Source organism: Balaenoptera acutorostrata, chromosome 3 (assembly GCF_949987535.1).
Source record: "Balaenoptera acutorostrata chromosome 3, mBalAcu1.1, whole genome shotgun sequence".
In the NCBI taxonomy this organism is placed as follows: Eukaryota; Metazoa; Chordata; class Mammalia; order Artiodactyla; family Balaenopteridae; genus Balaenoptera; species Balaenoptera acutorostrata.
Genome location: NC_080066.1, coordinates 116,794,158 through 116,807,401, shown reverse-complemented (window position 1 = coordinate 116,807,401; position 13,244 = coordinate 116,794,158). Strand labels below are relative to the sequence as shown.

The following is a 13,244-nucleotide window of genomic DNA, read 5'->3' as shown; positions in this document are numbered from 1 at the left end:
TACAGATATTTTCCTATAATTGATATCTAGTCTTATAGCATTGTGGTCAGAAAACATACTTGGATAACAATTACAATTTTCTTAAATTTACCAAGGCTTGATTTGTGATCCAAGATATGATCTATCCTGGAGAATGTTCCATGAGCACTTGAGAAGAAAGTGTATTCTGTTGTTTTTGGATGCAATGTCCTATAAATATCAATTAAGTCCATCTTGTTTAATGTGTCATTTAAAGCTTGTGTTTCCTTATTTATTTTCATTTTGGATGATCTGTCCATTGGTGAAAGTGGGGTGTTAAAGTCCCCTACTATGATTGTGTTACTGTTGATTTCCCCTTTTTATGGCTGTTAGCATTTGCCTTATGTATGGAGGTGCTCCTATGTTGAGTGCATAAATATTTACAATTGTTGTATCTCCTTCTTGGATTTATCCCTTGATCGTTATGTAGTGTCCTTCTTTGTCTCTTGTAATAGTCTTTATTTTAAAGTCTATTTTGTCTGATTTGAGAATTGCTACTCCAGCTTTCTTTTGATTTCCATTTGCATGGTATATCTTTTTCCATCCCCTCACTTGCAGTCTGTATGTGTCCCTAGGTCTGAAGTGGGTCTCTTGTAGACAGCATATGTGTGGGTCTTGTTTTTGTATCCATTCAGCCAGTCTGTGTCTTTTGGTTGGATCATTTAATCCATTTTTAGGTAATTATCGATATGTATGTGCCTGTTACCATTTTCTTAATTGTTTTGGGTTTGTTATTGTAGGTCTTTTCCTTCTCTTGTGTTTCCTGCCTAGAGAAGTTCCTTTAGCATTTGTTGTAAAGCTGGTTTGGTAGTGCTGAATTCTCTTAGCTTTTGCTTGTCTGTAAAGGTTTTAATTTCTCCATCGAATCTGAATGAGATCCTTACTGGGTAGAGTAATCTTGGTTGTAGGTTGTTCCCTTTCATCACTTTAAATATGCCCTGCCACTCCCTTCTGGCTTGCAGAGTTTCTGCTGAAAGATCAGCTGTTAACCTTATGGGAATTCCCTTGTATGTTATTTGTTGTTTTTCCCTTGCTGCTTTTAATATTTTTTCTTTGTATTTAATTTTTGATAGTTGGATTAATATGTGTCTTGGAGTGTTTCTCCTTGGATTTTTCCTGTATGGGACCCTCTGTGCTTCCTGGACTTGATTGACTATTTCCTTTCCCATATTAGGGAAGTTTTCAACTATAATCTCTTCAAATATTTTCTCAGTCCCTTTCTTTTTCTCTTCTTCTTCTGGGACCCCTATAATTCGAATGTTGGTGTGTTTAATGTTGTCCCAGAGGTCTCTGAGACTGTCCTCAGTTCTTTTCGTGCTTTTTTCTTTATTCTGCTCTGCGCTAGTTATTTCCACTATTTTATCTTCCAGGTCACTTATCCATTCTTCTGCCTCAGTTATTCTGCTATTGATTCCTTCTACAGAATTTTAAATTTCATTTATTGCATTGTTCATCATTGTTTGCTCTTTAATTCTTCTAGGTCGTTGTTAACGTTGTATTTTCTCCATTCTATTTCCAGGATTTTGGATCATCTTTACTATCATTACTCTGAATTTTTTTTTCAGGTAGACTGCCTATTTCCTCTTCATTTGTTTGGTCTGGTGAGTTTTTACCTTGCTTCTTCATCTGCTGTGTGTTTCTCTGTCTTCTCATTTTGCTTAACTTACTGTGTAAGTTATTAAAATAAAAAATAATTGTTAAAAATGAAAAAAAAGTAATTAAGAAAAGAAGAGAGCAACCAAACCAAAAAACAAATCCACCAAGATAACAGTGCTAAAAACTATACTAAAAAAAAAAAAAAAAAAAAAATAGACAGACAGAACCCTAGGACAAATGGTAAAAGCAAAGCTGTACAGACAAAATCACACAACGAAGCATAGAAGCATACACATACACACTCACAAAAAGAGAAAAAGGAAAAATATATGTATATCATTGCTCCCAAAGTCCACCTCCTCAATTTGGCATGATTCATTGTCTAATCAGGTATTCCGCAGATGCAGGGTACATCAAGTTGACTCTGGAGATTTAATCCGCTGCTCCTGAGGCTGCTGGGAGAGATTTGCCTTTCTCTTCTTTGTTCGCATAGCTCCTGGGGTTCAGTTTTGGATTTGGCTCCGCCTCTGCGTGTAGGTCGTCTGAGGGCATCTTTTCTTCAGTCAGACAGGACGGGGTTAAAGTAGCAGCTGATTCGGGGGCTCTGGCTCACTCAGGCCAGGGGGAGGGAGGGGTATGGAATGCGGGGCGAGCCTGCGGCGGCAGAGGCCAGCGTGACATTGCAACAGCCTGAGGCGCGCCGTGCGTTCTCCCGGGGATGTTGTCCCTGGATCACGGGACCCTAGCAGTGGCGGGCTGCATAGGCTCCCGGGAGCGGAGGTGTGGATAGTGACATGTGCTCGCACACAGGCTTCTTGGTGGCTGCAGCAGCTGCCTTAGCGTCTCATGCCCGTCTCGGGGGTCCGCGCTGATAGCGGCCCCTCGCGCCCGTCCCTGGAGCTCCTTTAAGTGGCGCTCTTAATCCCCTCTCCTTGCGCACCAGGAAACAAAGAGGCAAGAAAAAGTCTCTTGCCTCTTCGGCAGCTGCAGACTTTTTCCCGGACTCCCTCCCGGCTAGCTGTGGTGCGCTAACCCCTTCAGGCTGTGTTCACGCCGCCAGCCCCAGTCCTCTCCCTGCGATCTGACCGAAGCCCGAGCCTCAGCTCCCAGCCCCGCCCGCCCCGGCGGGTGAGCAGACAAGCCTCTCGGGCTGGTGAGTGCTGCTCGGCACCGATCCTCTCTGCGGGAATCTCTCCGCTTTGCCCTCCGCACCCCTGTGGCTGCGCTCTCCTCTGCGGCTCCGAAGCTTCCCCCCTCTGCCACCCGCAGTCTCTGCCTGCGAAGGTGTGTGGAAACCTTTCCTCCTTCACAGCTCCCTCCCACTGGTGCAGGTCCCGTCCCTATTCTTTTGTCTCTGTTTTTTCTTTTTTCTTTTGCCCTACCCAGGTACGCGGGGAGTTTCTTGCCTTTTGGAAGGTCTGAGGTCTTCTGCCAGCATTCAGTAGGTGTTCTGTAGGAGTTGTTCCACATGTAGATGTATTTCTGATGTATTTGTGGGAAGGAAGGTGATCTCCATGTCTTACTCTTCCGCCATCTTGAACACTTCCTAAATGACTCTTAATAGGTTCAAATGTTTCCGTATAAAAATTGGTGCTGAAAGTTCTTTTTAAGGGGGTATTAACATTTTTTTAATTTACCTTATTTTAAAAATAATACTTTCTTAGGTATAGAAGACAATATCATTGGCATTTATACATAATCGATATTTTTAATAAGTTAGATTGAGATATATTTCACATATATAAAATTCACCCTTTTAAATTGTACAGTTCAGTGGTTTTTAGTATATTCACAGTTGTACAGCCATCCACCACTATCTAATTTCAGAACATTTTCATTATCCCCAAAAGAAACCTTAAATATGATTTATACTTAGAGAGCAGTCCATCTTTTATCTGAAATGAGGCAGTAACATTCTTGATTCAAATGAATAGTAGCTGACTTGTAATCATATATAGCGAGCTTTCTAAATTACGTCAAGATTTGATACAAAGAACTAGATTACTAGATTGAGAATACATTGCCTAAGTTATTTTTCTCTTTTAACTATTGAAATCCCCCAGCATTTGGTTTACAGATTTAAGTAATTCCTTATGTCATAAATAAGATATGGCTCAGCAAATTTTCTTTAACACGAGGTTTTTGTTTTTAATATCAACGTGGTCTTTTTGTGAAGTATTAGGAGAGAAGAACTGTGAATTCCAACCTATTTACACTACCAAGGAAATAGTTCTAGGAGATATCTAGGGTTTGCCTAGGAAGTTTAATCACTTTCCCTTTTCATTTAAGATGCCAGTGACAGTGGGCGTTCTTATAAAACAGTCCTGGACCGTTGGAGAGAGTCTCTCCTTTCTTCTGCCAGTCTATCCCAAGTCTTTCTTCATCTCTCCACCTTGGATCGTAGTGTAATATGGTCTAAGTCTATACTGAACGCCCGTTGCAAGATATGCCGAAAGAAGGGTGATGCTGAAAACATGGTACTTTGTGATGGCTGTGATCGGGGTCATCATACCTACTGTGTTCGACCAAAGCTCAAGGTATTTTTTTCTTCTTCTGCTTCTCAGATTAGAATTGAGACACTGAGATTTTGAGTGACAGATGATTAATAATCATTTATGTGATTTATCAGACTGTGCCTGAAGGAGATTGGTTTTGTCCAGAGTGTCGGCCAAAGCAACGTTCTAGACGACTCTCCTCTAGACAGAGACCATCCTTGGAAAGTGATGACGAGATGGAAGATAGTATGGAAGGTGAGGATGATGAAGTTGATGATGATGATGAAGAGGATCAAAGTGAGGAGGAAGAGTATGAGGTAGAACAAGATGAAGATGATTCTCAAGAAGAGGAAGATGTCAGGTAAGTCCTACCATGCAATAAAATGAGAGTTCGAGTCTTTAACTAGACAGTCTCTTGACTTTTCAAATGCAAATGGAATGGTTGGGGCCCATAATTTAAAAACAAAAAACTAGTGTGCAATATAGTCTCATAAAGTTCCCCTTGCTTTTTATGTATTATAAACATATGAAATTATTCCCAAGGGAGTATAGTCGCTTTGTGAATTTAGCCAGATCATAAAATCAAGTGTAAGTTTAAGTTTGGTTAGGATGTCAATTCAGAGCCACATCAAGGTTGATATTACTTAGATTTTGCTGAAAGCAGCAAATAAGCAGTCCAGAGGATATTCATGAGATAGAGATGAATGCAGCTCCCAATGCCTCTTTTGCTTTTCTCAAGGAGTTATACCCAAATATTGCTGATCTTGGCAGTCTACAGAGAGAGAGAGAGAAATGCCAGGAAGCACATTGTATTTTTATACTCGTACCACATCAGCACCTAGAAACAACTTCTATACTACTGTATAGCCAAGTATTCTGCAGCTTAGCAAGCTGTGTCACCCAGGCCTAATGAATGGCTTTGGTTATTCCTGCCGTGGCAGCACTGGGGCAGTCTCCCTTTATTTGTCCCTAAGACCTCCCCTTGTTTTTAACATTTGAGCTCCATTCTTGTGGAATCAAGAAAATGAATGTGAAGCAAGGGCAACCTAGAACCAACACAGTACAAAAAGGCCAAAGACTGAGGAGGATGAGTAGAGAGAGCCACCCCCTCTACTTTAAACAAGTTGTTCAATAGCTCCAACTAGCAGGAGCCATTTTCCCTGTAGCTTGTAATGACAGTATTGTGTTAAGCATAAGGATGATAAAGAACTTGGAGAATTTTTGGAAATATTTTAAGTAAACTGGAAGTTCAGGTATGGGGGGAGATGGATATAAGGAGGCTTAATGGGGTTGTATCATCCTTGTCTACAACTTAAAGGCAATTAAAGGGTTGAATCTAGTTTTGTATTTTACAGTAAGAATCAAAAGATGGCAAAGAGATTCTTGGCTTAGTGTTGAGGAACAGTAGGTTTAAGGCCTACTTTTGTGGGATCCATTGGCCAAAACTGTAGGTTACCTCAGTATCAATAGTAATGAAAAGTGACAGTCTCCTGTAGCATAAGGAGACAAAAGATTTGCATTTTAAGTTTTTCAACATGATTAAGTCCATTTTTTCAGTTCTCCTGAGAATTTTATTACAGTTTATCACAACCTAGGATTTGATTTTCATGATCATGTCCTGGAGTTACCAAGAAATTATTAAACATTGTCTTTGCATTACAAAGAAATATATGAAAGCACATTTTAGATTTCCATGAAGAGTTTGTTGATTCTAAGTTTAAAGAACTGAGTACAGGATAAGTCTCAGTAACAAAAGTTATGTATGTAGAACTCATTGGCTGAGTAGTAGAACAAGGGGGATAGAAGTAATTCATATGTTCATCATTGGTCTGTACAATAATTGTTTTCTAACACTATTTATAGCCCACCAAAACGAAGAAGAACACAAGTTACATTACCAATTAAAACAAGAGGGAGACTTAGCTCTTCTTTCTCAAGTCGTGGCCAACGACAAGATCCTGGAAGATATACTTCAAGGAGTCAGCAGAGTACACCGAAAACAACTGTTTCTTCTAAAGCTACTGGTAGAAGCCTAAGAAAGATAAAATCTGCTCCTCCTACAGAAACTAAATCTTTAAGAATTGCCAGTCGTTCTACTCGCCAGAGTCATGGCCCACTGCAAGCAGATGTATTCGTGGAACTACTTAGTCCTCGTAGAAAACGCAGAGGCAGGAAAAGTGCTAATTATACACCGGAAAATAGTCCCAACTTCCCTAACTTCAGAGTCATTGCCACAAAGTCAAGTGAGCGGTCAAGATCTCTAAATGTTGCTTCAAAACTTTCTCTCCAAGATAGTGAATCCAAGAGAAGAGGCAGGAAAAGACAATCTACAGGTATGAAGAAGTCTAATTTAAGCTATTCTTACCTAAGAAAATTGAGTAATTTGGAAAGATTGAATGTTGAGATACTTTGTATCATTTTTGAAAGGCTGTCCACTATACAGAGTTATTAGGGAACACCTGACCTGAAGCATAATGTTCAAGGAAGGGGCAGGTATTTGGAATAAAGGTAAACTACAGTACTAGTATTTCTACTAGTGTAGTAGGGTAGTTGTAAGAAATTTGCAAACAGTGTTCTGTGTTTAATGGAGAGATTTGGCCAATACTTGAACAGCCTCAGTATACCACATTGTAACACGTTTCATTCTCTTCCACCTTTGCTTCCTTCAAAACACATGTACTTATCACCTAGACAAGCTACATTAGGTAATTTGATAAGGTTCCCACCTGACATACTGAATTTCGGGGCAGGGAGAGTTGGGAACAGTAATATTGTTAGGGAGTGATTACCAGCTGTCTTTTTGATTCTGATAATTGTTGTTTTAATATTTATATATATATTATATAAATTGTTTATATATTATATATATTTATGTAAGTTGTTGGTAATATTTATCCATGTAATAGTCTCTTTACCCATTTATTTCTAATCCTATCCTCTTTTTTCTTTAATGTCAGTAGTAGTAAAACTTTGATATTTCAAAAAATGAAGTTAAACATAAAAAATGCTACTACTGTTCTTTGAAGAATTTTAGATAGTTTGTATTGCATTATTCAAACCCATGACAGGATTAAGGAATTCACTGGTGGAAGAATGGAACATAATGCAGTCGCCAGGTCGTCAGGTTTGGCAGTGGGGTGGGGGTAGTATCAGGTAACTTTGCACCGAGATCTAATTTAGCTTTTCCTATCCCCTTATGTGTTTTGCTCTTCCCCAATCCTGAACTCCAAGCTATTTGGAAAATAGTACACCTGAAGCATTTTTGTTTTAAGAAAGAAAAAAAAAAAAAAACTCTGCTGAAAAAAATATTGTTGTTGTTAACTGATTTGTGAACTTACTAGCCTGGTTCTAAGGACAAATAAAGGGGGAAATGTGTGGATTAACATTTAAGCAGAGAATTTAAACACCTAGATCTATATATGGATTATACTACTCTTTTCTACTAACTCATTCACCTTAGATCTCATTATATACCTTACATTTTATGAGAAAGCATTTTGCTTTAAGAAAATTCTCCATATAAAATTAGATTTATAAGAATAATCTTTTATTTCATCATTGAGAAATATTTTCTATTATGCAAGGTAATTTATAAAGAAGCCAAGTTTCTAAATCTGAAGAGGTTATTTTCCTAAGGTTGTATTTCAGGAAATGCCAGAGGATTTCATTTTACTGTAGTTAAAAACATATTTTTAATAAAATGGAGTAACAACCCACAAACTTTGTGTTCTAGAATTTCCTTTTGTATTACGCTCTTTTTACAATCTGTTCCCAATGAGTGTTTATTTCAATTGGAAATTTTTAAGATCGAAAGGAAATAACGAATACTTGGTCCAGATTTACCTATCTCTCAGAATGTAAGTCAGTTTAACATCTCAGTGTGTAGAGTGTCGATTTTCTGTTTGAATTTAGTTTGTATTTATATGTCCTGATTAGCTTATGGTGATCAAATATTTTGTTTTGTCATCACCTAAAGTTAACATAATTGTTTATTCAGAATCATCTCCTATGACACTTAATCGAAGGAGTTCAGGTCGACAGGGAGGAGTTCATGAATTGTCCGCTTTTGAACAACTTGTTGTGGAATTGGTACGGCATGATGACAGCTGGCCTTTTTTGAAACTCGTTTCTAAAATCCAGGTAATACTACTAGACTTCATAAAATGTATTCATGTGTATTATCTGATTTAGTCTGCATGGCAACTTTAAGGTAGTCAAAATACTTGTTTAGTCACTGTCTACTTAAAAAACAAAACAAATCTTGGAACGTTTGTTCTTATATTGAAAAAAATGGAGCTAGCATAGTCTCCTCAGTCCCTTCTAGTCCTGTGACTGATTCTTTTTTTTTTTTTAATTTATTTATTTATTTATTTATCTTTGGCTGCGTTGGGTCTTCGTTGCTGCACGTGGGCTCTCTCTAGTTACGTCAAGTGGGGGCCACTCTTCATTGTGGTGCACGGGCTTCTCATTGTGGTGACTTCTCTCATTGCGGAGCATGGGCTCTAGGCACGCTGGCTTCAGTAGTTGTGGCACGCGGGCTCAGTGGTTGTGGCTCGCGGGCCCTAGAGCGCAGGCTCAGTAGTTGTGGCGCACGGGCTTAGTTGCTCCACGGCATGTGGGATCTTCCCGGACCAGGGCTTGAACCCGTGTCCCCTGCATTGGCAGGTGGATTCTTAACCACTGCACCACCAGGGAAGCCCCTGTGACTGATTCTTATAAATGATGACAATGTGTTGAAATAACCTCACTTTTTATTTTGTGTAATGAATATGAATGGAGTTGATTCAACTGAGTACCATTATTGGCATTTCTATTATGTAAAACAGTGTTTCTTAAACTTTAGCATACACCACAGTCAATGGAGGGCTTGTTAAAACACAGCTGACTGGGCCCCACCCCAGTCTTGTTTCACTAGGTCTGGGATGATGCCCAACCATTTGCATTACTGACAAGTCCCCAAATGATGCTGATGGTGCTGGTCCAGGGACAGCGTTTTGAGAAACACTGATGTAAAAGATGGGTACTCTTGAATAACAGAGATAGCCTGACCTAACTAAGGGATTTGAGCTGTTATTTGTGTATGGGTACGGCAGAATGTGATGTGCCAGAGCAGAGGTGGGGCAGTGTCAGTTATACCAGAAGTTTAATGGTCTGTCCGAAGTAGAGAAGAGAAGGAATTGATTGGAGCATTTCAGGAGGAAGGAATAGCAGGAATTAGAAAGTTTTTTTTATGGAAGAACTATTTGATCTGGTCACTGAAGAAAGATGGAATTTCAACAGTGAGAAATGGAATGAGGACATTTTAGGAAGAGGGGACAAGAAGTTAAGACCTAGAAATGAGAATATGGGAATGATGGATGGTTTGAATGGAGCAGAGGGTGTGTTAGAGGGGCTCAGACACAACTAGCTTGTAAAGGGCCTCACTTGTCAGTATCAGGTGAAGGTTTCTGAATGAAAAAGTGACATCGTCAGAATTCTACTTTGAGAATTCTAGAACCAGAATGTGAAAGATTAATTAACATTGAATAGCGTCTTATAAAAATTAACTCTCTGGGACTTCCCTGGTGGTCCAGTGGTTAAGAATCCACCTTCCGGGCTTCCCTGGTGGCGCAGTGGTTGAGAGTCTGCCTGCCAATGCAGGGGACACAGGTTCGAGCCCTGGTCTGGGAAGATCCCACATGCCGTGGAGCAACTAGGCCCGTGAGCCACAGCTACTGAGCCTGCGCGTCTGGAGCCTGTGCTCCGCAACAAGAGAGGCCATGACAGTGAGAGGCACGCGCGCTGCGATGAAAAGTGGCCCCCACTCACCGCAACTAGAGAAAGCCCTTGTGCAGAAACGAAGACCCAACACAGCAGTAAATAAATAAATAAATATTTAAAAAAAAAAAAAAAAGAATCCACCTTCCAACACAGGGGACACAGGTTCCATCCCTGGACGGGGAACTAAGATCCCACATGCCACGGGGCAACTAAGCCCACGTGGGGCAACTAGAGAGAAGCACACGCGCCGCAACAGAAGATCCCACATGCCGCAACTAAGACTCAATGCCGCCAAAAATAAATAAATATTTAACAACAACAAAAAAATTAACTCTCAGTTGGACTGTAACTTATTTTTCCCGAGTAGTTTTGTGCTGAATTAAGTTTTGTTACGTGTATTTTATTCTTTATTACAAATTCAGTCATGGTCATTACAGAAATTTCTTTATAAATACATTTATGTATCTATATAGAGAGAGAGACAGAGAAAGGAAGAGAACACACAAGCAAACCCATAATCTGTTTTTCACAATACGTTAACATTTTTTATAGTATCAAATAAGCTTTTACAACATTACAGTGACTGAAATGTATTATGTAATTTTAATGGAATAATAGTATTCAGAAGTTAATATTCAGTTGCTTTTAAGGGCAAAACTTGCATGTATTTGACTACTTACCTTCAATAAATTTTCTATAGGAGAGATATATTTGAATTATTTTACAGGTCCCAGACTATTATGACATCATCAAAAAGCCCATTGCCTTAAATATAATTCGTGAAAAAGTGAACAAATGTGAATATAAACTAGCATGTGAGTAATTTATGTTTTTCTCTGATAATTATTTTCCTTTAAGGAGGTAAAGGCTGTTTTTCTTTTTATTTAAATGATGTATATTAACATAATTGTGTAGATGGCATCCCAAGAAATCCCTAAAATGCTTATGTATGCATATATGGAAATGAAAGATGGATGGGGATTGAATGAGTTAAAGATATTTTATAGAATCTCATCTTAATAGATGTTCTTTTCAGTTATATAAAATACATCTAATTAAATAATTGTATAATTTCAATAAAACAGTTTTTTAAAGTATTTATAAACAATTTTAAGTTTCAGTTCTGCCACCTTGTTTCAGAGTCTTTAATTTCTAAAGAAAAATGTGGACTTCTGTTTTCTTAATGACATTTCCAGATATGATACAAAGATTGTATTTATAATTTACTTTCTTTCATTCTAATCTCATTTGGTTTTTTCGTTCTAGCTGAGTTTATCGATGATATTGAGTTAATGTTTTCGAACTGCTTTGAGTACAACCCTCGTAACACAAGTGAAGCAAAAGCTGGAACTAGGCTGCAAGCATTTTTTCATATTCAGGCTCAAAAACTTGGACTCAACGTCACACCTGGGAGTGTGGATCAAGTTAGCACACCACCAGCTGCAAAAAAGTCACGAATCTGATTTTGTCTTTCTAAAGGATATATTTGAAGAAAACAAATTGTTCATGAAAATGGAACATTAAATCATGCTCTAAAGCAGACATATATGTATAAAGCAATAACAACTGATTGACCACATTGAAGTGTGGCCTGCACTATATTCTCAACTTTAATATTAAGCACTCAGGAGAATGTAGGAAAGATTTCCTTTGCTACAGTTTTGTTCAGTATCTAATAAATTTGATAGATGTATTGGCTACAGTACTGGTTTACAGAGATTTTTGTGCATTTTGAGATCATTCATGTGTCCCAGTATCTCAAAAAATATTTTTTCGCCTATGATTTATTTTGTCATTGACTTCTTTTTAGAAGTGTGGTATTAAGGGAGAATTATTTACACAGATAAATCTTCCATGATAGCACAGTTTAGAAAAAAGTGTATACGTCTAAGAATTGTTTAATGAGCAGATTCTTTCAACACTATACATGAATGAATCCAACTTTATTCCTTGAAGTGCTGTACCAGTGCTGGCTGGAGGTATTGAGTCTGAGTTTATTAACTAGATATTTATTTAGCATTCAAAGTAATTTGTGAATTTGTTTTGTATTTATAAAATTTGTACCTGGAAAATGTCTTTTAATTTTTTAAACATTTTATTGTGTTTTTGTTTTATTTCTCTAACTTCCTTAATGATCAGCCAATAAAAGGTAACACCCTCCCTTTTCCCTGGCAATTCTTTCAGTTTTACAGAACTGTATTATAAGTTTCTATGTACAACTTAAGTGTACAAGTAAAATGATGCTTTTTTTTTCAAATATTCTGAATTTCTGGAATTTTTTACAAATCAGAATTGGACTTCTACATGTGATGAATAGACCATAGGAACCAGTGTTTTATTGTACCTGAGTCTCTATAGCAGTGATTTGCATCTTTTTCTGCCCAAACCCTTGAGGAGTAAGATACCTCCCATCAGTAACAGTAACATTCTATGGCAGGGATTCTAATTAAAAAGAGAAAAGAAAGTTTGGAATACGCCCACAACCCTGAAAATTTTTTTAAAATAAAATAAATGCTCTTTCCTAGGTATGGAAAACATAGGGGCCTCAGTTTTGGAGGAATAGCTGTTCCTTTTTAGGATGCAGAAGGAAGTCAGGTATCCTCTGTAGGGCTTTTAGGGAGTCAGGAAACAGAACCATCCCTCTATTTTCTCATCTAAAATCCTGAGGATTTAACGAGGTTCATTTGGGGACTTCCCTGGTGGCGCAGTGGTTAAGGATCCGCCTGCCAATGCAGGGGACACGGGTTCAAGCCCTGGTCCGGGAAGATCCCACATGCCACGGAGCAACTACGCCCGCGAGCCACTAAGCCCGCGAGCCACAACTATGAGCCCTCGTGCCACAACTACTGAAGCCCACGTGCCTAGAGCCCGTGCTGCGCAACAAGAGAAGCCACCACAATGAGAAGCCCGTGCACTGCAACAAAGAGTAGCCCCCGCTCACTGCAACTAGAGAAAGCCTGCATGCAGCAACGAAGACCCAACGCAGCCAAAAATAAATAAATAAATAATTAACTAGGTTCATTTGTTTGGGAAGTTATCCCTCTTTGCTTTCATTTCTTTTTCATATACTCTGAGATGATCAATTCCCTGGCTTCTTTACATGAATATGTTCATATCTGTAACCGTTGGTAAATTTGTAATAATTTCATATGCCAATAACCAAATTTCTTAGAAAGTTTTACTTAATAGCATTTAAGGGAATTCCCTAGTGGTCCAGTGGTTAGGACTCTGTGCTTCCACTGCAGGGGGCACAGGTTCGATACCTGGTCAGGGAACTAGGATCCCATAAGCCATAAGCCACAAGCCATGTGGCCAAAAAGAAAAAAAAAAGCATTTAAATATTCAAAAGAGAATTCTAAAATATAATTACATTTT

General features: G+C 38.5%; 1 protein-coding gene across 4 annotated transcripts in view; it reads left to right on the top strand.

Annotated features, from left to right (window-relative positions):
- BAZ1A (bromodomain adjacent to zinc finger domain 1A) overlaps positions 1-12,128 on the top strand; it is a 93,139-nt gene extending 81,011 nt beyond the window's left edge. For 2 of the 4 annotated variants that reach the window (XM_057542002.1, XM_057542000.1), the window contains 7 exons: positions 1,584-1,619; positions 3,904-4,151; positions 4,244-4,470; positions 5,973-6,442; positions 8,107-8,249; positions 10,597-10,684; positions 11,136-12,128. In XM_057542002.1, the coding sequence (XP_057397985.1) occupies positions 1,584-1,619; positions 3,904-4,151; positions 4,244-4,470; positions 5,973-6,442; positions 8,107-8,249; positions 10,597-10,684; positions 11,136-11,332 (1,409 nt within the window). In that variant the 3' untranslated portion in view covers positions 11,333-12,128. The remainder of the gene's footprint in view (positions 1-1,583; positions 1,620-3,903; positions 4,152-4,243; positions 4,471-5,972; positions 6,443-8,106; positions 8,250-10,596; positions 10,685-11,135) is intronic. The other 2 variants (XM_057542001.1, XM_007180703.2) reach the window with 1 other exon arrangement.
- Positions 12,129-13,244: the final 1,116 nt, after the last annotated feature.